The 24946-nt window shown below is 35.4% G+C and overlaps 1 protein-coding gene across 2 annotated transcripts in view; it reads right to left on the bottom strand.

The window, feature by feature from the left end:
- Window positions 1-4449: 4449 nt before the first annotated feature.
- Window positions 4450-24946, bottom strand: part of MRPS9 (mitochondrial ribosomal protein S9) — a 34402-nt gene continuing 13905 nt past the window's right edge. For both annotated transcript variants that reach the window (XM_027892585.1, XM_027892586.1), the window contains exons 3-11: window positions 22591-22653; window positions 22465-22495; window positions 20583-20662; window positions 14334-14416; window positions 11606-11681; window positions 8874-9042; window positions 7066-7174; window positions 6052-6221; window positions 4450-4655 (exon numbers count right to left, since the gene is read on the bottom strand). In XM_027892585.1, coding sequence (XP_027748386.1) covers window positions 4564-4655; window positions 6052-6221; window positions 7066-7174; window positions 8874-9042; window positions 11606-11681; window positions 14334-14416; window positions 20583-20662; window positions 22465-22495; window positions 22591-22653 — 873 coding nt within the window. In that variant the 3' untranslated portion in view covers window positions 4450-4563. The remainder of the gene's footprint in view (window positions 4656-6051; window positions 6222-7065; window positions 7175-8873; window positions 9043-11605; window positions 11682-14333; window positions 14417-20582; window positions 20663-22464; window positions 22496-22590; window positions 22654-24946) is intronic.

Here is a 24946-nt window from a genome sequence, read left to right as displayed (position 1 = left end):
ATGATGAAGAACTAGTCAGGAGACATCTTGAATGCTTTAAAGATTCAGGGTGTTGAAATATAGACCTCCCCTGGAGCACCCAGGGCTTGCTTTCCTTCAAAATGAGGAAGTTCCCAGCAGAGCAGAGGAGTATCCATTGCTTATGACATGGTTGGTAACTAGAAGAGAAATGGCAAGTGGAGTGGAGTTGCCCATCAGAAAGACTTCAACATTCAGTTACTTAATACTGAAAACTAAAAGTGAAGGCGATTTCTGACATAGTGTTTGGGGGTGGGTGCTAAGCACTCTGAAGTCTAAAGCCATTATTGCCCATTTGTTTGCGCAATTTGTTCTGCTCCCACACTGCTTTGTTTATGTGGGCAGGTACACAGGCAGTAATTTCTATTTACATGTTTGTCTGGAATTTAATAACCTTCTGGAACCTCTATTCACTGGAGGCTAGCACTGCATAAAATTACATTTGATTCTAATTCCAGCCCACGAATTTTTATCTGTACAAAATATCACACAACACTGGGAAAATTAATTTCAATATTTACAAGGATTTTATGAAACTGAACAGATAAAATGCAGGTTTAATAAGAAATCACCCTCCCCTTAGACAAATCTGATTTCTGGCATTTTATCTAAAACAATTATATATATTATGAATGGATATATTTAGCATAAGATTGCTAAGGGTGGGTTTAGGTTGGACATAAGGCAAAAAATTCTTTTCAGTGTGGGTGGTGAGACACTGGAACGGGTTGCCCCAAAAAGGTTTGGCTGCCTCATACCTAGTTTTCAAGGCCAAGTTGGAGGGGGCTTTCAGCAATCTGGTCTAATGGAAGGTGTCCCTGTCCATTGCACGGGGAGTGGAAGTAGATGATCTTTAAAGGTCCCTTCCAACACAAACCATTCTGTGATTCTGCAATTTTTGATGACTGGCAATATGCTGCAGTACCACTTCCAAGTTTCAAACATCAGCTGACATTTCTTAGCATAACAGTGTAATATTAATTTGTAAGTATTACTTATGCACTGAAATTAGACTGCTGAAAAGTCGTATGAACCGACATTTATTATTTCTCACGGAAACTTAACAGGAGAAAAAAAAAAATCCTGGAAAGTCAATCAGATTCTACCCTTTTGAAACTAAACACATCTATTTGCAGGTGAATCCGTTGTTATCGAATCACTATTTATTTATACGGGAGATTCGTCAATAGTCCCTTTTCCAGGCATCCACGTCCCACTTCTGGCAGCAGCTCCTCGCATTCGGTTGCGAGCTGCGCCATCTCGTGGCACCGCAGCCCCTTTAACACACACCAGGGACAATCCTGAGCTCCACGCCACAGGAATGGGACCAAAAGCACCAGCAATAGGTGCCGTGGACACACTCCATTTATCTTAGAGGAATTTTTTTGTACCTTAAAGAAAAAATATCAGTGTGGCGGAGGGAAAAAAAATACAAAGAAGAGCCAGGATGAATCACAACATACGCTGCCCAGAAAGTATGGAAGGCTTAGTTCCTTTTGATCACATTCAGAAAACATTTTCACGTTTAGGGTATAAGCACCTGTCACATTCAGGACACTGAATTCAGAAATCTTTTTGGCAAGGTAAGTTGGTCCACAGTGTTCAAGTGTTCAAAACTGAGACCCAAGAAGCCTGGTTCCGACACAGAAGGCAGGTGTTCAGGAGAGCTTCTCTCAATAACCTTGGGAATGCAAGGGAATGAGAGACATTGGAAGTTAAAACACATTATTCGAACTGATAAATGGATTCCATTACTGTGCTGCTGTCACAAAACTAACAACCCCGATATATTTCCTTATTTGGCTCTCCCATACGGTTCTTTCCTGAGGAATCTGTAAAAACCAGCGAAAAAAATGGTAGTCTCACCTTTTTATCAGTTTTAACACTACAGAAATAGTCCTTCTTAATACAACTATTTAATTTCCTAACTCCTATATGTTGACACATATTGCAGATGATTGAGAGGAACTTCATACGAGTGAGAATTTTAAAAAAACCCAAACCCAACATACAATTCTGTTTTGGTGTTGTGTTTTGTTGTTTGTTTTTCTTTCAGAAATGTTTTGCTCTTTTAGCTCGATTTCAGAATTAGTTGGAAGCCTGAGTAAGTGACCTGGCTGCACAGCATTAACTAGTATTTTTGGGGAATTTCCTAAAATATTGCGATAAATTCGGAAACTTTGTCTCAATTTTTTTGCTGAGTCCAAACATCAAAGTCCATGCTCATTCTTTTTTGGCAGGTAAAAAATCAATAATTCCTTTAAAACGTGATAAAAGACTTAGCATGTTGTAAATGCTGATCTGCTATTGCACTTGTAGCTTTTTGCGTAATAATGAGGTAGGAAAATTAATTGATCAATTCTCATTTGAGAAGATATTAAGATAAAAATTCTACTATTTAATCTCCACCAGAATCTTCCTCAGGTAGCATCTTCAAGTCCACGTGTTTATGTACATTTTATTATGTCAGCATGTCAAAAGCATCCTTAGGTACCTGTCCCAGAATAGATTAGTGTTTTTATTACAAGTCACAACTTCTACTGATACATAACACAGAATTATTTTGCTACATATAAGCAATTCAGACTTAAATTAACAGAAATGCTAATTAGCAATTCTGCATTTGCCTTAGTGTGAAAAATGTCTCATGCGACACCCATCTGTTTTTCAAAGGGACAGGTGAATTGCCTCAGCTGTTGAATTAAATTTAACAAGTCAGAGAATCTTCTGGGTTGGAAAAGACCCCTAAAATCAGAGTCCAACCATTAACCCAGACCTGCACCATGTCCCCAAATGCCACATCTATGTGTCATAAATAACTCCAGAGATGGAGACTCCACCACTTCCCCGGGCAGCCTGCTCCACTGCTTGACAACCCTTTCGGTGAAGAAATTTTTCCTAATATCCAATCTAAACCTCCCCTGGTACAATCTGAGGCCATTTCCTCTCATCCTATCACTTGCTGCTTTGGAAAAGAGACCAACACCCACCTTGCTACAACATCCTTTCAGGTAATTTTAGAGTCACGTGTTTTCACTGAGATGAACTACCTTAGCAGTGAGAAATCTCGTCCAAGTTTACAGAGTATTCTCACGAAACAGGAGTTGAAAAGAACCACAGAGTGGCTTTGGAGAGTAAGGAATCACAAACACATCAGTCAAGGATGCATACCCAGTTTCTGACCTTCTCTGTCTTAGCTCATGAGGTCTATTTACTTGCTGCACCCCCCTGAAGGCTGCTTGGGGAAATAATAACCCCTAAAGATCACTCAGAGTTGCTTATCACCTGCAGTGACCTGCTGGCACCTTTTGCAAGGTTTTAAGTTTTTGGTATCATCTACAGCAAATAAGCAGCAGCAGAAGTACTCTAGCACTTAAAAAAATCTGGCTGGGGAGGAAGAATTTAAAGTACTGAAGTCTTCTAAATTAAAAGTAAGTTTGAAGGTGTCGTGCTGTTAAATCTACCGAGTTTAATTTTTTTTTCTGCTTTCTCCTGATGAGATCAACTTTATCCTCTTTTTTGCTGTAGCCCAGTTCCTACAGGACAGATGAAAGATGTGCTCTTTCTTGAAAGTATTTGACTGCTGTCCCAGGAAGGAACTTGGCAATAAACCAAAACCTTAAGCTTTTGGATGAGTGCTGTAACCACTAATCTATTTTGGAAGGCTACAATTATAGACAGGAGGTGGGCAGCACTGTCATCACCTCCTGCTTCTGATTTTAAAAAAGAAAAGTTATGACTGTATTTGGCAAAGAGTCCAATGCTATCTTTGTGCATTAGCCATATTCGGAACATGCATCCTTGATCAGGCCCCTTGAGATTTAAGGGGTGGAGAAGAGTATTCTAAAAGATTAACTTCAGCCTAATCCCTCCAGCTCTTTCTGCATTTGGGGGAAGAACAGAAAAAATTACTCCTCCAGAGGGTGATTCAGAGCACCTAAATTTAGGTACTTGCTCTGAATCACTCCCTACTTAACCTAGTGAAGCATCCTAGAGACAACTGATTCCACAGGCAAAGGTTATCCTCTGTGACTGTTCCTCTCTCAACGTCCCTTCAATTGTCAGTACCATTCTCACTAGCTTCTCAACTCCAGCATAATTTAGGTGGGAAGTTGTCACTTATCCTCAGATACCTGTGAGGCAGAGAGAGAGGCACGTCAAAGATGTCCAAATACCTGGTTAGGAACTGCCTACTTTCAGAATTTAGATTGGTAAGTAATTAAACAAATATACTGATTTTTAGAAGTTGTAATTCACCAACAGTTCCATAAATCATTACTGACTTCAGTGAAGCTAAGATGCAAAGTCAGCACTCAAGCTGCTATTTTAGATTTCCCATTCTGGCAAATCACATCACGATTTTCCACAATTTTAAATAAATTTGAAGAAGGCTGTTTGTTGCTTTTTTAACAGAAAAAAACATGGAGATTATAATGGGAAAAAAAAAAGACTTTATTACTAAATATATTTATACAACAGTTTTAAATGATAAATCAGTGTGTTTTGAAGTTTTGGTAGCACTCGTGATTCTTTAAATAGCCAGACTTATCGCTTTTTCCAGGTGAATTTCCGTCTGGCTCCCTCTTGACCAGGCTTTTTTCGTTCCTTCACACGTGGGTCAACTGTTAGTAATCCAGCTACAAAACACAGAAAAGCACCCATTTATTTAGTCCTAATAGTTAATATTACAGGTATACTTCATGTGATGTAGTAGATTCAAGGCAGCCAATGACTCTGACTTTCACTAACAATATGAATTGTAACATCTAGAAGGATAAGAGGCACAGTATAAAAACACACTGAAAAGAGTGTCATCATATCCTCTAACATTTTAACTTTTCTTTAGTAACCAAACTTTCTTCACACTTTCCTCTACAAACCACTAAAAAATAAATCTATAAAACATTATTTTATATATATTCATAATGCTAGATCCTTTACAGCAGTGGTCTCCAAACTCTTTTTGATCATTTTGTCCTCTCAGGAAAATATTTTTGAGTGTGCACTTCCAATATATGTATATTTATTCATTTGTAAATTATATGCCTTACAAAGTCTGAAATTTTCTTACTGAATCCCAATGGATCAGGTGGGGTGACAAACCCCACCTCAGGAACCACTGCTTTGGTGCTTCCAAAAGTATATTTGGCAGTGTCCAAAACACATTCAGAAATATGCAGATCTCAGTGCAGATACCAAACTCAGTAGGATGTCTGTTTACAAAGGTATTCCTAGCAAATCACACTTGTCAGTACTGGAAAGGTACAGCCAAAGAAACTTCTTGCAAAGACAGTAGCATGAAAATAGCTTTGGTTCCATGGATGCCAATAGAGTTAAAAAAATTACAGCTGTTCTGCCAGTAACACAGGCATGTATTCTTGCTACTAGTCCAGAAGAAGTGTAGTTAAAAGCTCACAGTTAATAACTCTGTATTTGCTGAAACAGTATGGCATCTTATCACTGAGAAGCATCAAATACTGCAATTATCTAAATAAATTGTATCTTATCCTATGTAACTTGTAAACACCAAATAATGCAAGAGTGGAAAGAAGCTCCTTCAGTCTGGTTAGTTGCATTCAATGTGTCTATTCTCATTACTCTTTCTTCAAAACTAACCCTCCAGCATTTACCTTCAAGAAGGAGACTTTTTAAAATGTGAACAAGATGCAACTAGCCAAGTAAAACAAAACACAATCTTAGTACCTTACAGTTCACTAATGCCTGATCCAGATTTATTTACTACTGAATACACATTCATGTTTTGTGATTCTATGTTGAGGCACTATGAGCTGGTTAACGGACCTAAAAGAGGTCATGAACAGATGGAAAGACTTGAGAAGTCATCCAAAATGTACAAAAAGGATGCTAGGAAACAAGTCAAAACAATCTATAAATAAATGCAGATCCCTTTTATACAATATACAAGGTTTCACTGGGATTATTTACTCAAATCTGATCCTTAATGATCCTTGTATTAATTCTGTTAATTACCAGAAACGCATTAAGAAACACTGAAACAATTTCAATTTGTACCTTGCCTCATGAATTCCACCTCCTTTTCTGTCACAAAACTCCTTAAGGCTTTTGCACAGGCTAAACGTATTGCTCCAGCCTGTGCAGATCTTCCTCCACCAGAGACTGTGCAAACCGCATCATGTTTTCCAATCCTGCCGAGAAACTGGAAAGGGAACAACAACTGTTCCCTGAAAAAAAAAAAGATTAAAAAAAAAAAAGGAACAAAAATAAATAAATGAAATAATGCAATATATTCGTATGCATAAAGTTACATGCTAGGCACATTTCTTATCATCGTATATACAAAACACTTAACTTTCAGGCAGAGATCCAGAAAGACATTCATATCTCATTCAAATCAATAAGAAATTAGCAGCTAGGAGCATATTCTCACTGCCAATGGTAAGTATTTTAAGTTCAGTTCTTCAATTACTTTTATTCTACTACTTATCTGTAGATGCCAAGATCCATCAGCTCTCGATATTGAAACTGAACAACCTCTCCCCTCTATCCTTGAGCTTAAAAACTACAATATAAAATAAAAATATGAGAAATCTTTTCTATATCAGACTGTGCACATCCTCCAAAATCTAAAGCTTTACATGAAGTGTCCCACCTTGCCTGCTTCCACTATGTTACTGTATGCCAGAGCAATTACACATAACATACAATTTGCAAATCTCTTGGGAAAAATTTAAAGGTAATATTTATTATTTACTTTTAAAATAAACTGCCAGCCCTTTCTAGAGGGACTAAAATTTGAACTATTCAAACAGTCTGTGCTCCAGCTTTTTGCATTCCCTCAGAAAGGGAGAGGCAAGAAACACAGAGCAAGGCTTACCTATCAGTTCCTTAACTCCTAAAAATTAGAAGAAAAATACAAGACGCTTTTTCATAAAACAGACAGTTGTACAGAAACAAGAACAGAGAATCAACGTCATGGAACACACCACCAGCATATTATTGCCTGGCACTACTTTTGCTGGAATAATTTAAGTACAGTAAGAATACAGCATTTCATAGTGCTCTCACCTGTCCTGTAGCACTGGGAAGTAATGCAAAATGTCTCTTCCATTCACTGTCATTTTTCCAGTCCCATTGTCATAAACTACTGCAGTAGCTCTTGCAGTTTTTCTTCTACCTAAAAGGAATTAAACCCAGACTATTATGAGGCTTCAATATTCTACAGAACTTCAAGTGATCAAGTAGTTAAGCAAATCGCAACACTTTCATACAGTGTCAGTTGTTTGGTTCTGCATGCTGAGATAACAAAAAAATGCAAAAAAAGAACAACTATCTTTCAACATATTTTAACCAACGTTTATTAAGTGGAGGAGAAGTGTGTGTTGGGAGGATGTAGAGATAACGCTCCACCTCCCGTAACTTCAGTGGTTCAGGACACTTTCTTGACCTGGTGATGTCAGAGTAGATGAAAATACACAGTTTGCTGAACTACTACATTTACCATTAAGTACAATTTCTAGTAATATTAAACTACTTTATAAAGTCATAAAAATGCACAGACGTTCAAGAATACTCACTTGGTAAAGATTAGCACTTCAATTACACTGGTATAAGCAATAATACGCAGCATTAATACAGTTCCTCAGAAATTACTACTTACTGTTCTCTTTAAGTGCAATAGTTTCAAGCTAAAACATGACAAACTGTGTGTTAAAGTGTAAGACCAACTTCTGTTAGCACACAGTAAGTAATTATTCTGATAAATGAATTATGAAACAAATAAGACATATTTCTTCATATTGGGGTTTAGGAGACACAAACAAGACTGGTTTTGAACTTACTAAACCTGGTGGTTTTTCTTAAATAACACAGGTTGCATGCTTATCAAACTTCAGTAACTACTGTTCTGAAGATACTACTGAAAACCAGTGTGAATTCAAGCACAGTTTGGTGGTCTCACATCTCTTTGTTGTCATGTAATCTTGAAGACAAGCCAGCTAGAGCAAAGCTCTCTTGCCATTTCGCTCCTCAAATTCTCTGCGACCTTTGTTCTTATTATCATCTGCTGCTTAAGAATATGTGTCATCTCTAAGATTCCTCTAAAATGTACAGCATGAAGTGTGTGCACACGTGCTTTGTCCAGAAAGTCATTAGTCTTTCCTATACATGGTGTTGCTACATAATTTTTCTATGCACTCACTCATATATCATATCCTTCTTCAACTACATGTCCCCCACTGAGGGCATAAGCAGACTGTGTTTAGAAGACAGAGGCCTTCACAGCTTTTCTCTAACATCCCCTCCATCTCAGTACCAATGACCCACAATGTTTAGGAATTCCCTCTTTGCATTTTCCTATGCTGTTTGTAAATATTCAAATGACTTCTTACTGATTCTTTGCATCTTCAAAATTCTCCATTGTTGGACTGCCTACAAAAATCATGGTAAAGGTCACTGAGTGGTCCAAGCATGCTGTTTTTATACTAAGCAACAACAGTGTTACATCCATAGAATTCTTCATATGTGTTTGTGCTCCCTCAGTCCTCTGCCCTCTATGTTCAACAGTCAACTCTTGCCAAAAATGAAAGTCTTTTTGTATCCTACAACAAATATCACAACAGGGTCCTCTCTACAGAGGTAACACTGTACAGAAATAGAGGTAAAACCAGTTGATAGAATCTGGGTCAAAAAGCTGCACTTTGTTACCAGACCATGTCATAACTTGGTATGCCACAACATCATTAACAACTATACGTGCAGTATACACATATAAAATGAAGTAGTGACCCTTTGAGCAATGTTGTATGTACTAGAAAGAAAGCAATGTGAAGACGAAAAATATTCTGCATTGTTACCAGTCAACTTGAAATTATTACCTTCACTGGTGCTGAAGGCCACTCCTCGCTCATCATACTGCAAGGGCTCAATAACTGCTTTTTGCATCTGCACAGGAAGTTCTTTGGAAAACTTCTGTATATACTTCTCCTCGATGTCACTACATGGCAAATCCGTCAATTTTTGTAAGAGCTGAATAAATCTCGAATACTGTAAGACAACAAGACTTCATTAAAGGATGCAAATGTAATTGCATTTGCTAAAACTTTCTATTTTTATATAATGGATCTTTCCTACTTCACTTTTATTGATGATTTCTGACAAGATGACACTTTTGCACCTACATGCTGATTTAAGAACAGCATGCAGTTGCATCATTTTCTGTGTAACTAAAGACACCTAACTCTTTCTTCAGGTAGAAGTGAAAATTTAATTGAAAGCATAACCAACACCTTCATAATAAAGGATTTTGTATTAGAATGAAGTTCATCTGACTTTTAAAAAGAAAACATTGGGGGAGTCAATTATTTTGTTTTATTAAAATGGTAAAATGAGAAGATCTTCACCAGATTTTCAGTAAGTCAGCATATTCTCTGACTAGGAAATAATTTTATTTCACTAAACTGAACCTCATAAATGATTATATTTCATAACATATACAGAAAATGCCTATCTATCTATCTTTGGCTGTTCAAGCTGAGTTACTTTAATGTTTATGATTTCCTTTAAAACTGAACAATCAAGCTATTTAAAAATTCAAGAGATACTTGACTTAAAGGGCAACCTCTTGAAATAAATTATCTTTTGCTACTGTGTGGTTCTCCTTCCCCCTTACACCTCCCTCCAAAGTTCTTCAACATGTGATTCAAGAGTATATACCTCTGTGTTAACCCATTTGTGCTAAAAGCTGGGATGTCCTGTTATGAAGTATTACTGCCAGGAGCACCAGACAGCTGTCACTGGATATAAAGATATGATACCATCTAAAATGGATTTTTCATATAGTTATCATAACCTGATTTTTGAAGGTTTTTCTACTTACAAGTGATTATTAAAAGTATTTTTTCTTCTCTATGTTACCAGAGTCTCCTGCACAAAACTACTACTTTTCTTGTAACTTAACAATAGGCCTTGGAACTCTGACATCTCTTGAAAACTACTTCTGTCTAACTATGTAACACAGATGTGGTAAAGCCTTTACAGAGTGAAATGGAAAAAAAAAAGACATCAATAGCTCTGATTTTAAAAATGCAAACACCACAGAAAATTTGAAAGCAGTGGCAAAATATACAATTTTGAGCAGGTAAGACTGGGAACTTACACTGAGACATTTCAAATACACTTAAGCAATCTCTGTTCCAATAGCCTGAGGCTTTGTGGTTTTACATGTGAGAGGCCAGTATGTAAAAAGGTTTGGTATTGGGTTTATATTAGGTTTTGGTTGGTTGCAATCTACTTTTACAGATGTAGAATGTACTAAAAGCAAGCAGCTAAGAACACCAAACAACATTTAGTTGTACAACTAGACCTGGCACTGCGAGAGGAAAACAGCCAGGAGGTACTGAAAACAAGGAAGTCATAATGGCTTCTACTGTGAGCAAGACAGAGAAGCTCTCCTGGGTATTATCCAAGGCGGATAACTTACAACAGCTACTTCTAACTTATGGACCACAATCTGCTTGAGACCTTTTCACATCGCCCACAGACAAGGAAGCCATCACATGCTACTGTTCCAGATGACAAGTGAGCAAAGGGTACGTTTGCTGCTGTTACGCTATTTTTGCCATGAAGCTGTCCACAGGACAGAAAAGACTGAGCAACACTGCTTCTAGGTGAGAAGACACTTAGGATGTTCACACAAATAGAGTTATATTCTCTGGTACTGTCACATTCCAAAAGACTGGCCACGTAGACTGAACCTGCTGTTACAAAATCTGACTCTCTTCAAGGGACTGTAGGGAAAAGCTCTGAATGAGAAAAAGGTGTATGACTATTAGGATGAATAGTCATATTCCCAGAGACAGATGTAAAAAAGGACTCCAAATCTAGCGAGTGATAGAGTTTGCAGGGGAAACTGCAAAACTCTCCTCTCTCCCACCTTACTTATAACAATGAGAATATAAGAAGAGATATCTGTATCAAACCACAGGTCTATACAGCTTTCTATCTTGTTTCTGATTTGATTCTGTAGCAATTCACTAAGAAAAAGGAGTCCTTACTTCTGATAAGTCCTCTCTGCTTCTTTTATCATTATCATGTCACCCTTAAGATTAAATGATCAGAAACTCTGTGCAGGTTTATCATTATACAAATCCATTGTCTTTCTCATCTTGAATAATTACCCCTTCTCTACAATAAGTAACAGAAGTTCTAGCCCTGTCCATTTTTCATCTGTAACTACAATAAATGACTATTTATTTCTACTATAAAGTGTCACTATACCCCATTCCTGATTAAATAATTAGATGACAAGGAACAGGTGCTTTAGGCCTCACAATGTTAGCACCAGAAGAAAGACCTAAATTATGTTAGTAACAACGGAAAGCTCTTAATAGTTCTGTACTGTGCTGGATAAAAAAAACCAACACAGGTCACTTTAGGCCAACCGGAATGTGACAGTGCTATGAACATATACAGAGTTTGCCAGAAGTCAGCAAACTCTTTTGAAGTGCACCTGCTTCTACATGGTACTTTTTCAGTATCCAAAAATGCACCCAGAGTCCGTACTTTTAAGACACAAGCCTCCTTAAGATTAGAAAGATTAATTACTTACATCATCATCTGACAGTTTTTCTAGTAACATTTCTTCCAATTCAATCTTAGTCAGCCATCTGCTGCCAGCCAGGTTTCTGTTTAAAATATCACATATATATTCTCCCTTTAATTAACCATGCAATTAGAGTTACATCACAAAAGACCACACATACAGTCAGTCTTCGTTCAGAAATACATTTTCCATTACAAATGAATATGGATCACATTCCTATAGTAAACATGAGAAGGCCTACGTTGATTTTAAAAGATCTGCCTTTTGAAAAGGAAGGTAACTTCATCTACTGAATTAACCACATGAACATTATGAGTATCAGTTATGCATTATTCATATGATTGAAGTCTGAGAATGAGCTACAGTAATATTGTAATAGTAAGTGATCTTTCCCATAACTCAGTACTTTTAAAAGCCTGCAGCGAGGAAAAATTTCGTTTACCAGAAGCAAAGAACAAAATCAAAGGCAAAATGCTAAAATCAAATTATTTTGCCTCTGGTCTTTACTTTTCTGATCAATACAAAGAACTGGACTAGCAGTAAGCATAGTCAAAGTACTAATGCAGCAGTGACACCCTGTATTCTATCTACTGTGTAATCCTGAGCTGCTCAGCACAGAAACTGCACTGATGAAAACAAAAGCAGAAGCTACTCAGAAAACAACCTCATACAGAAATGCTAACAAAAACCAGTGCTTGAAATAGAACTGAAATATATCAGATATGAAGTGACCAACTAAAGAGAATGCCACCACAAATATACACACCAACATTATCAGAAAAATTTAAGGCAAAAATGTAACCAGTTTCTTACCTCTTCAGGTAAGAAGCATTTTTAGAAAGCATGTTTTCAGTAGCATTAAGGAAGCTATATGATTCAGTATAATACTCCTTCTGAGGACATTTTAAGTAGTACTACTTCTTAAGCATGTATTTTAATGCTTTTCCGAGTCAGGACATGAGAAATGTTTATTTAGAAACAATGCTGATTTTAAAAGTAATTTTAAAAACCTTCCAATCCTGACAGACACAAGTATATACTTACATTTACATATTGCTACTTGCTACTTCTGGTTAAGTCAACGAAGTATTTTCACATGGAAAACTATAAACTTGAAGTAGTTTAAGATTAGATCCTAACCCTTCAGTTAATATTACAGAACACATCTAAAATAGATTATTTTCTGGGGAAAAAAACCAAAGCAAAACCAACAATAAAAAAAAAAATCAAAAAAACAGCCCTTCCCAATGACCCTCTACCTGCACTTACTAATCTCAGAGGAAGCACCACATCCAGTGTGCAAGATAAGTCTCAAAAATCCTTTAAATTCTCTGAGGTTTTACAAACCTAACAGGGAAAAAAACCTTTCATCTCTGACTAGCTTAAGGTCATTTTTCACATCAGTAAATCCACTGGCTGAGCTCTGTAAAGAGTCAGGTTATTTTTCAGCAGCATACACCAAGAAACTACATTCATTTGTTCTCTTGTCTGCTCAGAAGCTAACATGAATCTCTAATAAAACATTCTGTGGGTCACAGGACACTATTTACATCATGAAGAAACATGAACTTCTGTTATTTAAGAAATTGAAATTATCTCAGCAAATTAATCCTTTCTCCTTCTAACAAAAATAACAAATGGCTGAAATTAAGAAGTGACAAACCAACATGATGTGCAACTGGTGCTGTGCATAAATCTGAAGAACCATGGTAAGAACAGATTAAAAACAACTTGGGACAGTGAAAAAAGTAACCATACAGAAAAGCAGTAAATACCAAAATCAAAACCTCCTTGCTGTAATAATTTCTTTTAAAGACTTGTTTAATTTACTATTCTAGTATAAAATCCTTGCAAGAAATCTCAAAAAAGAAAATCAAGAATACAGCCAAAGAGGAAAAACAGTTCTTAAAGCATATACTCATTTCAAAGACAATCCTGACTACATGTACTAAGAAACTAATACCTGTACATCTCCCCTAGCTTGCTCTGGTTAACATGGATCTTTTCTGTTCAGTGGCTAACTAGCTGAAGAGCTTGTGCATACCAGAAAAGTTAAACAGAAAAAAAGAAAAGAAACTAAATTCAATTACTAATAATGGTGATAATTAAACAATAAGTTTTTCTGAAATTACTAGGTTTTGATGACTTATCTGTTCAAAGCCATTAGAAGAAAAATTGTGACATCAAGTATTTTGATACTCTTCAACTTAAATATTGTAAGTTAAAATATTCAAGAAATGTAATTAAAGACTATTGAAGAGCTCAGCTTTAGGCCTTAGGATTTTTTCCTCAGAAAGAACTTATTTGGCATTTTAAAAAGCCCTTGCTTTCTTATAAAAACTTCAGCTCCTTTTTTCAAAATCCTTTAATAAAGAAATAATTAGAAAAAATTGCATACGGAAACAGCATTCTGGATATTTTCTATTTATTTTCAAATCACATTTCCGAAAATTTGTAAAGGGAAGAATACTGAAAAGAGCAGGGAGAGATTAAAGAGTAAGAGAAATAGGTGGGGTTTCCCTGCTCTACAGTGAGAAGTGAGTACTCCACACACACCTGCTAAGACTTTTCAACTTGAAATTACAACACAAAATATTATGCAGAGCAAAAATCTGAAAATGGGTTTGTGGAATAAAAGGCAGGTACATTGGGGAAACTACAAGAAGTGTCAATACAACATACTAAACCTCACTAGGATAACTACTATCAGTATTCATTCTAACTGGAGGCTTACCTTTTTTCCTTCTGAAGAGGAAGGTCTTGAGCTATCAGCTGGTCTTGGTACTTCTCAACATTCAGCAATTTTTCATATGTTTCCTTAGGTGTATACAGAAAAAGTATTTAAATGTAATTTTTCCACTTAATACTAGAATTTTGTTATTTAAAACACAAGTTTATGTGGTTTTACTCTACAAACACTTCAAACGCGGAAGTCAGAAAACAAGTAGAGCTTGAGGAAAAAATTCTCATATGCAGTTCAAAGTAATTAATTCTGAATTTTGCAAGAGTGTTTTTTTGCCTTCTTACATACGCTTGTAAGAAAAAAAAAGGTTCTCAACTGTATACAGAAAGGCAACTACATCTGTATAACAGATGCAACTGCAAAATATACTGCATAATAATTTCATCAGTGCATCCACACTTTAGTTTGACTTACTCAAAATACTGACAAGGTTTAAAACTTTAATTAATTTTATTTATTTAAGATTTTTGTACATTTAGAGTGTCAGTTTTTACTGGTGGTCTGCACTAGTCAGAGCTCCTGGTACCCCTGGCATGTCCACAGGAATACAAACTTGCACATTTATCATAGAATTTATCACAGACTTTCTGTTCTCTCAAACGCACAGCTATACTTATCCTGAATTTTCAGTATTTTTAAACTGTTTCCTCAAGATTCTTAGCTATGTTATTACTTTCAAACAATACTGTGACAGTAATTTAAAACTTCAGGGAAAGAAAAAAACAAAAGAAGAAAATATCCCAAAAAGTCACAGTAAAAGGATTACAAAAGAAACATGTTTTACATGAAGTATTTTCATAGGGTTTTTTTTCAGTATAACATCTGAAACTCTGAATTAAAATGATTCAAATCCCAAGTTAAATAGAAGTACTTGGAGAAATAATCATAAATTATATTGAAGCAACAGGATGGTTGTACTACAACCAAGTACTTATATACCAAGTAATTTACTTCCATTTACAAGTGAAAATAGAAAGCTTATAGCTACTTCCCTATACGGTATTAATATAAGTCTTAGCAAATATTAGAGAGAAACTAGTGTAAGAGTTGGTGGGGACAAGGAACAATGGTTGGTTTTTTTTTTCCTTTGTATTACTTAGAACAAAACAGTTGAAGAAACGTGAGACAGCTCTGTATTGTCAGAAATTAACTAACGAAATACTAATTCTTAACATAATACTGGGATTTGCAACAGGATGCAGTGAAATTTCTGCAACAGCTTTATAAAAAGCCCCCCTCAAAATAGAAGCCCCTTGCTTAGTTATAAATTCCTATTGTTCAAGCTGATTTGTTTGTTACTATAAAATACACCTGCACATACACTAAAAATATTTGTACCTAAAGTGTATGAACAAATAACAGATTGTTATCTAAGCTGCACTCAAAGCACTTTAAAATAGAGACAATTCACTGAAGTCTCTAATGCAGGTCACTGGTGACATTTTTAACGACAAGTATCTTTTAAGTAAGTCCACAGTGAGAAATCTTGAACTATAAAATTCACTTTTGAAATAGCATGAGAACTCATACATTATAATAGTATGTCTTTCAGATACCCTTTATTTTCCATGAGATAACGATATCAGATAGAAACTAGGAAAAATTTTTAACTTTAAAAAAGTCTTCTTATCCTCAAATGCAGGAAACATCATATAAAAGAGCACAAATCACATTTTCAGTGTTTCCAAACCTCACAACTATAACTGTAGTTCTCGAAGACAACAAGACACGGTACCACTACTGTGGGCAAGATTTATGCCATGTCACTAATAATCAGAGCTGACTATTAGGCTGCAAAAATTATTGCCTACACATTGCACAGACATGGTTTGTGTTAGAGGGCATGAGGTGTGTTTGCACCAAGCAATTTTTAGGCGCCTGTAGCTGAGACATGGAAAAGAAGTATGGAAGCTTCTGCCTGGGACTGTAAAGGGAGGGAAGAAAAAGGGAAGGACAGCTGGGTCTGCCTCAGCTACCTGGAGAGAGCTCCGCTGGAAGTCTCAGAGATTCATTCCTGTGAGCTCCATGCATTTCCACATTTGGAAGAAGTCAAACCAGGCATGAAGACGACATTTTGGTGTTGGAAGAGGTATTGGGGTACTAGGTCTTATAAATAATGTCTAAGGAGGTTTTTCACTTTTCTGTTAGCCTCTTGGCTTACCTCTTGCCCTCCTAAGGCAAAGGGTGTCACCATCCTACCTGTCAAAAGCAGTCTCCTGCCTGCCTCCTCACAAACACTCACCTCCAATACATTCTGGCATATAGATTCATGTACTGGAATGGTCAGCAAAAAAAACAATTACATGTCTTTAAAAAAGGACGTGGGGAGGTAATCACATTTAGCATCTTAGGACAGACTAACTACAGTCAGAATTGCTTCCAAACAGCAACTGAAGTACTTTTCAGGTAACACAAGCTAAAAGAAGACTTAAAGATTTTGTCATATTTGGAAACTACTGATAAATACAGGCAAATAAAATGAGATATGGGTTGCCAGCCACTACTTTTTAGCCTCAGAAATTCATAGTTACAATGACAAATAAACCTTTGCAACAGCTGGAACAGTATGATTTTCCTGAAGACCCTCCCTAGGTTCCCAAAGAACACCAACACTTCATAGCGCATTTAAGTTTTCAAGAATATGCAATTTTAAGAATTAAAATGATCTCTTTAAACTGTTCTGGTTAAATTACAGCAATCATGTCTATTCAGACAAAGAACCCTTTACACAGGAGATGAAGTCAAACAACATTAAAAAGCAGCATTTTAAAATAATTCCAAGTGTAAGAGAAATGCTAAATATAATTTCCTACATATCTCTGGCAATGAAAGTGGACTTGCATCTCTTATGAAATAAAATTTTGAAGTACTAAAAAAAAAAAAAAAAAAATTAATGCGTGTATCTAATCTCTGTATAGAGATGAAGCCAACAGACTGAAAGAACTACTCACGTGTGAAGTAAAGTATGTGGATGAGCCTTTGCAAAATCAGGAATCACATGTAATGCCCAATAATTTATCTGACAAATCTTCACTCCCCAACGGCTAAAGAAAGCTTCTGGAGACACACTTGCTTTTTCAAAGCTGGCAGGTGAAGATTTTACTAATCACTTGAGGATTCAATAGTCCAATTCATGACTGTACACATCTGTGTGTCTTGTAAACTCAGCTATTACACAATCAAAATAGCTGATTTTACAAGATTGGCTATGTACTGAAACGCTTCCATTTCTAATAGAGAGATCAAATTTCAGATCTCTTCAAGGACACTCTCTTGTTAAATAATAAACAATTACTTTACTCTGCATAAAAAAATAGGGAAGAAATTAGCAAATGAAACCTTGGAGGAAGAGATTTTTGTGGGGGAAAAAGATTATATTAACATTTTGTTTAAAATATGCTGCAGAGCCCACATTTTACCTCAGTTTGCACTTTTGTTTCTTCTCTTTTTGAGTTCAGCATATACTTTAACAGTTTCTAGGTTCTGGTTTATTTAACAGTTAAAATGCTCAATTTTTAAGCATTTATCTCAATCCACAACCACTAAAAAAGTACGAAAATCATGATTACATGGAATTACTACTTTGCTATACACAATGGTGTGAAGAGACCATTTTGTCTTTTTCTGCCTATTGCAAAAATACATTACTCTAAAAAACTTCTAAGTTAAATGATGATCAAGTGTACTATCAAATGTTTGTGAAATGGTGTTTCATCCAACAAACATTCTTCCGTGTATCATAAGAAAAATAAATTGTTCTTTTCCCCGCACTTAAACTTTATTCAATAAGCAGAAAATAGACAATAATGCATCTAACAAATATCCCATATGAAAGTTCATTTCATATTGAAGGCATAACAACATGTATATTGGCAGTTATAATACATATAAATATATAGTTTATTTTCAGTGAGTGCATGATATTTTTATTAGCATTAACTACATAATAACGCTATGGCTAGTTATATTACTAACAATTAATAAAATTCAGGTTCCAGGTGGGCGTATGTAGTAATTAATGGCATACAAGTTTAAGCTAAATATTACATTCATCTGGTTTATTAGATTTAATATGGCAATTTAAAGGACATCCTCAAATGGAACTGATTACTTACACTAGGCTGTATTAACATACAACTCTTTTTCCTAGCTGAATTAATTAGCTTTGAGACTTAAAAATACGTTTTGTTAAATACACGTTATTCTAATAAGAGGCAAAAACAATGTTGGGAATTTCATGCAGATTTTGGCTTTTGTTTGGCCAACTGAAAAAAACCCTGTTAAACCACACTTAATGGATTTAGGTTTACAGAAGCCTAGTTAATGAAAATATTCAGAAACAGTTGAAGAACACTCAAGTATCATATACTAATGAAAAATGCATTTGTCAAGCTCATTTGTTTAAAGGTGGTTGCCACACTCTTAGAAACAAAATGCGAACTGTGCTTCCAGAGACTTCCAAGGCAAGCTTACATACTCTTTCTAACTGCTAGGAAGAGCTAAAAATAAACTTGTGCTCCTTGTAAAATTTGTAATTTCTTCATTATGATGGAATGCAACAAACATCTTGCCCTTGGGTTGCTCTGTTTCAGCCAAAACAAATGCAAATGGCTTGTCAGATGACAGCTGTTTGATAAGGCTCCTCTACAAGACCTGCATGCTTTACTTTTTTCCGTGAAACTTGGGATGAAAGGCAGAAGGCAGGAAGAGAATTAATGTAGCATACAGTCTAAAGGCAATGCTACAACCGTGATTAAGTAGAAAAGTTAAAAGGCACAGATTTTCCACAGCCTTGCTGCGTGCAACCCATCCGTGTAACAAGTTGACAGGCCTAGCGCGTCAGCTCCATCATCCTCTCCGACAGCTAAAACGCAGCATTGCATCCCTTTTCAGAGAAAATTTGCGTCTGCACCATGAAGCGTTGTACATTATTTCTTAGCACTGCAGGGGGCTCAAGTCCATATGGAACCTTCACAAATATTACCACAGATCAAACCAGCGGCGTTTCGAGGCAGATTTGACATACCTATTTAAATGAACAGCAGGGGTCCTCGGGCTGCCTCGGGCTGTGCAGGAGAAAACCTCTGTGGAAAGCCTATGCTGCAGCTCCATTACTCAGCAAAGACACACTCTACATTTATCATTCATTTCATTTCTGCCAGGGCAAGAAGCTCATTTGCCCAAGGTCAACAACAAAAAAAAAAAAAAAGGAAAAAAAAGGGGGGGGAGGGAGTGTTTTTTATTTTATTTTTATTCTCCCAAAGAAACAAATGTACCTGACAAGTGGGGATTTTGTCCTTTGGGTACATAGAACACAAGTAAGTATCAGATAACTCTAATAAAAGCACTACACTCAGTAAAGCTGTGAGAGCAGAAAGTTTGTTTTTTTGACAACTGACTAACCACAGAACTAACTTTTTAAGACTATCTAACAAGGAAACAAAATCTGACATGAATTTCCAATTAAATATTTGTGCATACATTATTAATGCTTTTGTCTTCTGTAAGTACATGTAAGAAACATGAATGTCTTTCTATAAACTCTCCTAAAGATGTAGATAATGCTTGTGCCATTGATGGTCACAGATATGAAACATCTGTGTTCATAAACCCATGTTAAGAACCAGGATCTAGTGATGTTCTATTAGCTACAGTTTTTTTTCATAAAGGTAAAAGATGCAGATTCTTTTTACTCCTGGAACCATGCTAATCGGAAAAAGCCTAAAGTTTGCATGAATGGAACCATCTTAGAAAAATCAATTAAGCAGTTTAAATGCAAATTTTCTTCACACTAAATGTCAGCACAAATAACATTTCCTATAGCTTTGCCCTTCAAGGAAAGAAAAAAAATCCTATTTTTTATTCTACAATGAACTTTGCTAGAACTAGCCATTTTTATTGTATATACATTCCTCACTACTAGCCTTATGCTACCAACCAGATAGAGCCTAGAAAAAAGTGTTCAGACTATTCAAACCCAGTCCATGGCCAAAACTGTAAAATAAACCAAAAATTAAAGCAAGAACTATTATGTAGTGTGTTCCTTTAAATGTGACAAAAAAATGCTCATAATAATGGATATTGCAACACAAAAATATACATTGCATTTAACTTCAGTGGTGATATTATGACTTACTGTGAAAGCACAACTAAAGTGAGGACCTCCTGACAGGCATCTCTAGAATAACATATACTTCTTGACTGGGAGCTGACATTATTTATTACAGATAACATACTTACATGCATTAATGAATAATATGACTGCTTGCCAGTATAAAAGAGAAAGTGAAATGGTCGGCCATCTTCTCCCCACTGTATTTCTAATGGAAAGCAAGATTAAACAAGGAAGCAATATACAATCACTTAAAAAAAAAATCCCTTATATTTAATTGCAGTTATAAAGCTCTTTCATAATACTGATTACCTTTTTGAATATCAGAGAACAAAGACATTTTATGAGTGTTCAACCTATCTGAAAATATAATGATTTAGTCAACCTTGTATAAAGCTAATCTCCATCTGTAATTATAACCAAATATTTAACATAACGTTTCTAAATATCGTTGTACACAAGGGAATATCTCATGTAGAGCTTCAACTTTCAAAGACTGTATAGGTGGTATTACCGATAAAAGTTTACATTTTAGAGTAGAAAGAAGTACACAGCAAGAGACAACTGCAATCTACATAATAATTGTGAGAGATGAAAGATTAGCAGCTCTGTAAAAAAGCAACTTTTTTATTATCATAATATGTCTAAGCTAAACTAAGTACAGTTGTCTTTTGTGAGCATCCACCATGTTCAGAACTTGGGTGATTTTAGAACTTGTTCATGTTATCTGGTATATTTACATTTGGGATATTTAAATTCAAACACCTATCCTATAGTTTACAGAATTAGTTCAGCAAGAAAACAAACATTCCATATAATTCAACACATCTGCTTTCATTCCTTACAAAATATTAAGGACAAATAAATTTCAACCCTGGGGAAAAAAAAAAATCAGACTTAGACTGCATGAAAAAAGATCTCTTCCAAATAAAGAAAAATTACAAAAATAAAACCCAAGAGCTTTTTACAAATTGAACTGTAGAGAAACTCCCAGCCATTTTATCCAGTAAAGTTCAAATGAAGCCAGCTATAAGCTACAGGCAAAGGTAAGACTCTAAGAACCTGTCTGATAAGCATGATATGTATTGGATTGGAACGTTGAGATATAATACAGCAGAAGTCGAACGTAAAGATGCAAAACTTATTAGAACAGAAGGAGTACAGGGAACTTCTATCCACACATACTACTAGTGGACTGTGTGAATTTCCACGTATGCGGCTGTGAAAGCATATATTGTTGAAATTATTGTTCAGGGAACATTCTGAAGTAGAAATTTAAGTTTATAGCTCAGTGAATATAGAATTTCCCACCTGTGCTACTAGTTGATACTAAATGCCAATCAAAAATGGACAACGGGTTTTGACATTATCTTTTAAATGTTTTATGTAAAAATAATTTGTCAGTTTTAGTGAACTGACCAACATACTGGCATATCACTGACAATTGGTACTTCATACGGTGTCTCAGGAGCAAGACCAAAGACAGTATGGGCAGAAATGCAGAGTTAGGACTTTCAGGCCAAAGACCTGATTGGGAGTTTCCACTCTCCCTATTCTCTCAACTAGCAATTTCAAAGCTGCATTTTCTAATCTTTTAGAGCAATAAAGTTACCAGGAAAACTTTTAGTTTAAAATAGTATTAATAAAGTTTAAAATAGTATTAATGAATATTTTATGGATGTGATAGACAGCTCTGACAAAAAGCTACTGAATCCAAGAAAAGGTTTTCCCATGACTTCAACATCATCCTACTTATTGTTTATTTTTAAGCAATGAAAACCATTTATCTTAGTCAGTTAACATGATTTCTGAGAAGACCACTGGTATTCCACAATCCAGCAATAATGTTATCCTAAAATATAGAATATCAGATTAGACTTTTATTGCTCTTGTCTTGGCAATCATTAGAATACAGGGAAAATAATAAATCCATAAAAATAAGAAATTCTATACATGCAACAATTCTAATACTTAGAAATAATAATTAAAAAAACATCTAGGAACACTTACTTCTCTGCTCTGGAAAAATTTCCCTAGGATGCTGTCAATAAATAAATAAACAAATATCAGCAAAAGTAAAACATCAGTCAAAATATCATGCTGCTGTTATTCAGAAAAGCAACAAAAAAATCCTACCTTCATCATGGGTCTGGCTTGTTCGTCGAATAAGCCAGAAGGAAAGAGATAGGCGATAGCTCTCTGAAAACAAGAAGAGAGATCTTGTGTGTGATTTTTTTTCTCCACAAAATCATCAAAATCATCATCAAAACATTTCTTAAGAACTTTCTTATGAAAAAAAATGGTGTTAACTTTTGTACAGTTAACGCTAAAAGTAACCAAATCAGTAAGAAAAAATGCCACATATGTGCTGTGCTGAAAAGAAAAGCACAAATTTCCTCTGAAACCCTCAGTAAAAGTATAACCCCATTCTGAAGGCTGTACTCTAATGCATCAGAATGAGTAAACTTTCTTCTGCAAAGTTTAGTTTTTACAGAATGCATTTATCAGAACTTATCAGAACTACTCAAGTGCAAAGACCACCTTTATACACCGTGATTTTCCTCTAAAATATCAAATGCTGTGACTCCGAGAGGAAGGCGCAACATTTATCTATTTATCTTTCTGAAAATATCAGTGCTTGTTAACAGTGCCTACTGACAGACCAAGCATAGAAGTTTTATTTAAAGCAAGAGGAAAAAGCCAAATTTTACACATTTAAAATCCCAGTTTCTACAGTTTCTATACTTACCTTGAGTCTAAAAAGCTGTGTTTGCTGTGGCAGCAGAATATATTTCACATAGCCTAAATAAGCATTTCATTGATCACTGCATTTGGAAACAACTGTGAATCACTAAAAGAATAAAGGTTCTTAAATGATATCTTTCTTTTCCATAGATAACTAAAGGTTTGCTAAAATAATTTTAAAAAATGTATGACATTCATTACACGCTCATTGTTTACTATTGTTTTCGCTATGTATAAGGTATATATTTTGCCTTTACTTAACCAATATTTACCACTATTTATGTGATGTATAAAATGAACATTATTTGCCTCTAGCAAATAAAGTTAGCATAACAATGACACAAATAATTCTTGCAAAATGTAGGGCAAAGCACCTTACAAGGTTAAGCCCAATGACACACGTTTCTGTTCAACATAATCTGACTCTCCCTCTTCAATGTAAACCAGAATTTAATAATGCAAAAATATGCACTTCTGAGAGCTGTTTATTTTCATCTGTTTTTAACAACAAACTAGAAAAATCTAGCCATCAAAAAAAACACCCAGATGTAGGGGTCTGGCAAGTGTAGCCAACTTCAGACAGCGCGTAGTACAGCTTCAGAGATAGAAATCTTGTGCTTGTTCAGTAAAATGGACTAACCAAATAAACCCCTCTGGCAGTGGTCTCATTTATATTTCCATTAAACAGTACAGAAAAGTAGAATTACAATAAAATCTGAGTTTAAAATCTTCTCTCAAGAAGAATGGTTCTTTGTTAGTTAGGCTACCTTAGGGCTATTACTTGCCGATAATTTTTTCCATTGACTTGGAGTGGTTTGTCAGTGTTTCAACTGATTTAATATGCATGGAGTGTAAAAAGACCTAACCTATTACTTTCATTAATCCCCTACTGGCATTCTGAACAGAAATTTTGAGAATTCTGAAGCAAACAAAGGGCTTAACTTGATTTTATAAAATGGTGATTTTGTTTCTCTTAGTGAGTACTGTATTCCCATTTGTTAGTCAATGGGCATTTTATGTATACACATAGTAGCTGAACACCTATTTACGAACAAATGGGGATTAATTATGATGACAATAGAGAAATCTGCTGTGAGCCAAATGATGTTAAACAAACACCTTATATAATATATTAAAAGAAACTATTACAGGATACGGAGACTGACTGTGTGTGTACTTAAGACGTAATCTCTCTATAAGCATTTCCAGAATCTCAGTCAAAACAGTTACTGTAACTATGACGCCTTAATAAATGCCAAATATAACAATTTGACATTTATAATGAAGAAAGTGGCTGCCACCTGAGACCTTCTACTTCTGGAAAGTTTATTTTATATTGATAAGTGTACATTCATGTCTTTCACACTAGAGGCACAAGCACACCTTGCATTAAGAAATCCTAACATCTACTTTCAGCTCTACACACAATTATTAACCAAAGAATAATAGTTCATTTTATAAGTTTGTTTTTCTGTTGTTCCAAAATGGAAAGAAATAGAGTCTTCCTGCCTTTTCCCTTTTATTTAAACGTAATCAAGGATGAACTATCTTGGGATGCAACAGACTCCAATTCAACTTTACTCATAAGTTTCTTCTTAATTTTACATAGCTGGCTCCTCAGACTGCATTTTTAGCACCTACATAGCAAGTCAGACTGCCTCTTGGGAACTTTATCTACAGAAGCTGATTTTATCTATGTAAATGTTTCAGTTTTGTAGAAAAGTATTAAACACCTCCCCCCCCCCCC

This window comes from Empidonax traillii, unplaced genomic scaffold, assembly GCF_003031625.1.
Source record: "Empidonax traillii isolate 1590-97213 ecotype Southwest subspecies unplaced genomic scaffold, ASM303162v1 scaffold360:size843394, whole genome shotgun sequence".
NCBI classification, from domain to species: Eukaryota; Metazoa; Chordata; class Aves; order Passeriformes; family Tyrannidae; genus Empidonax; species Empidonax traillii.
This window is presented reverse-complemented; position numbering and strand designations above follow the sequence as displayed.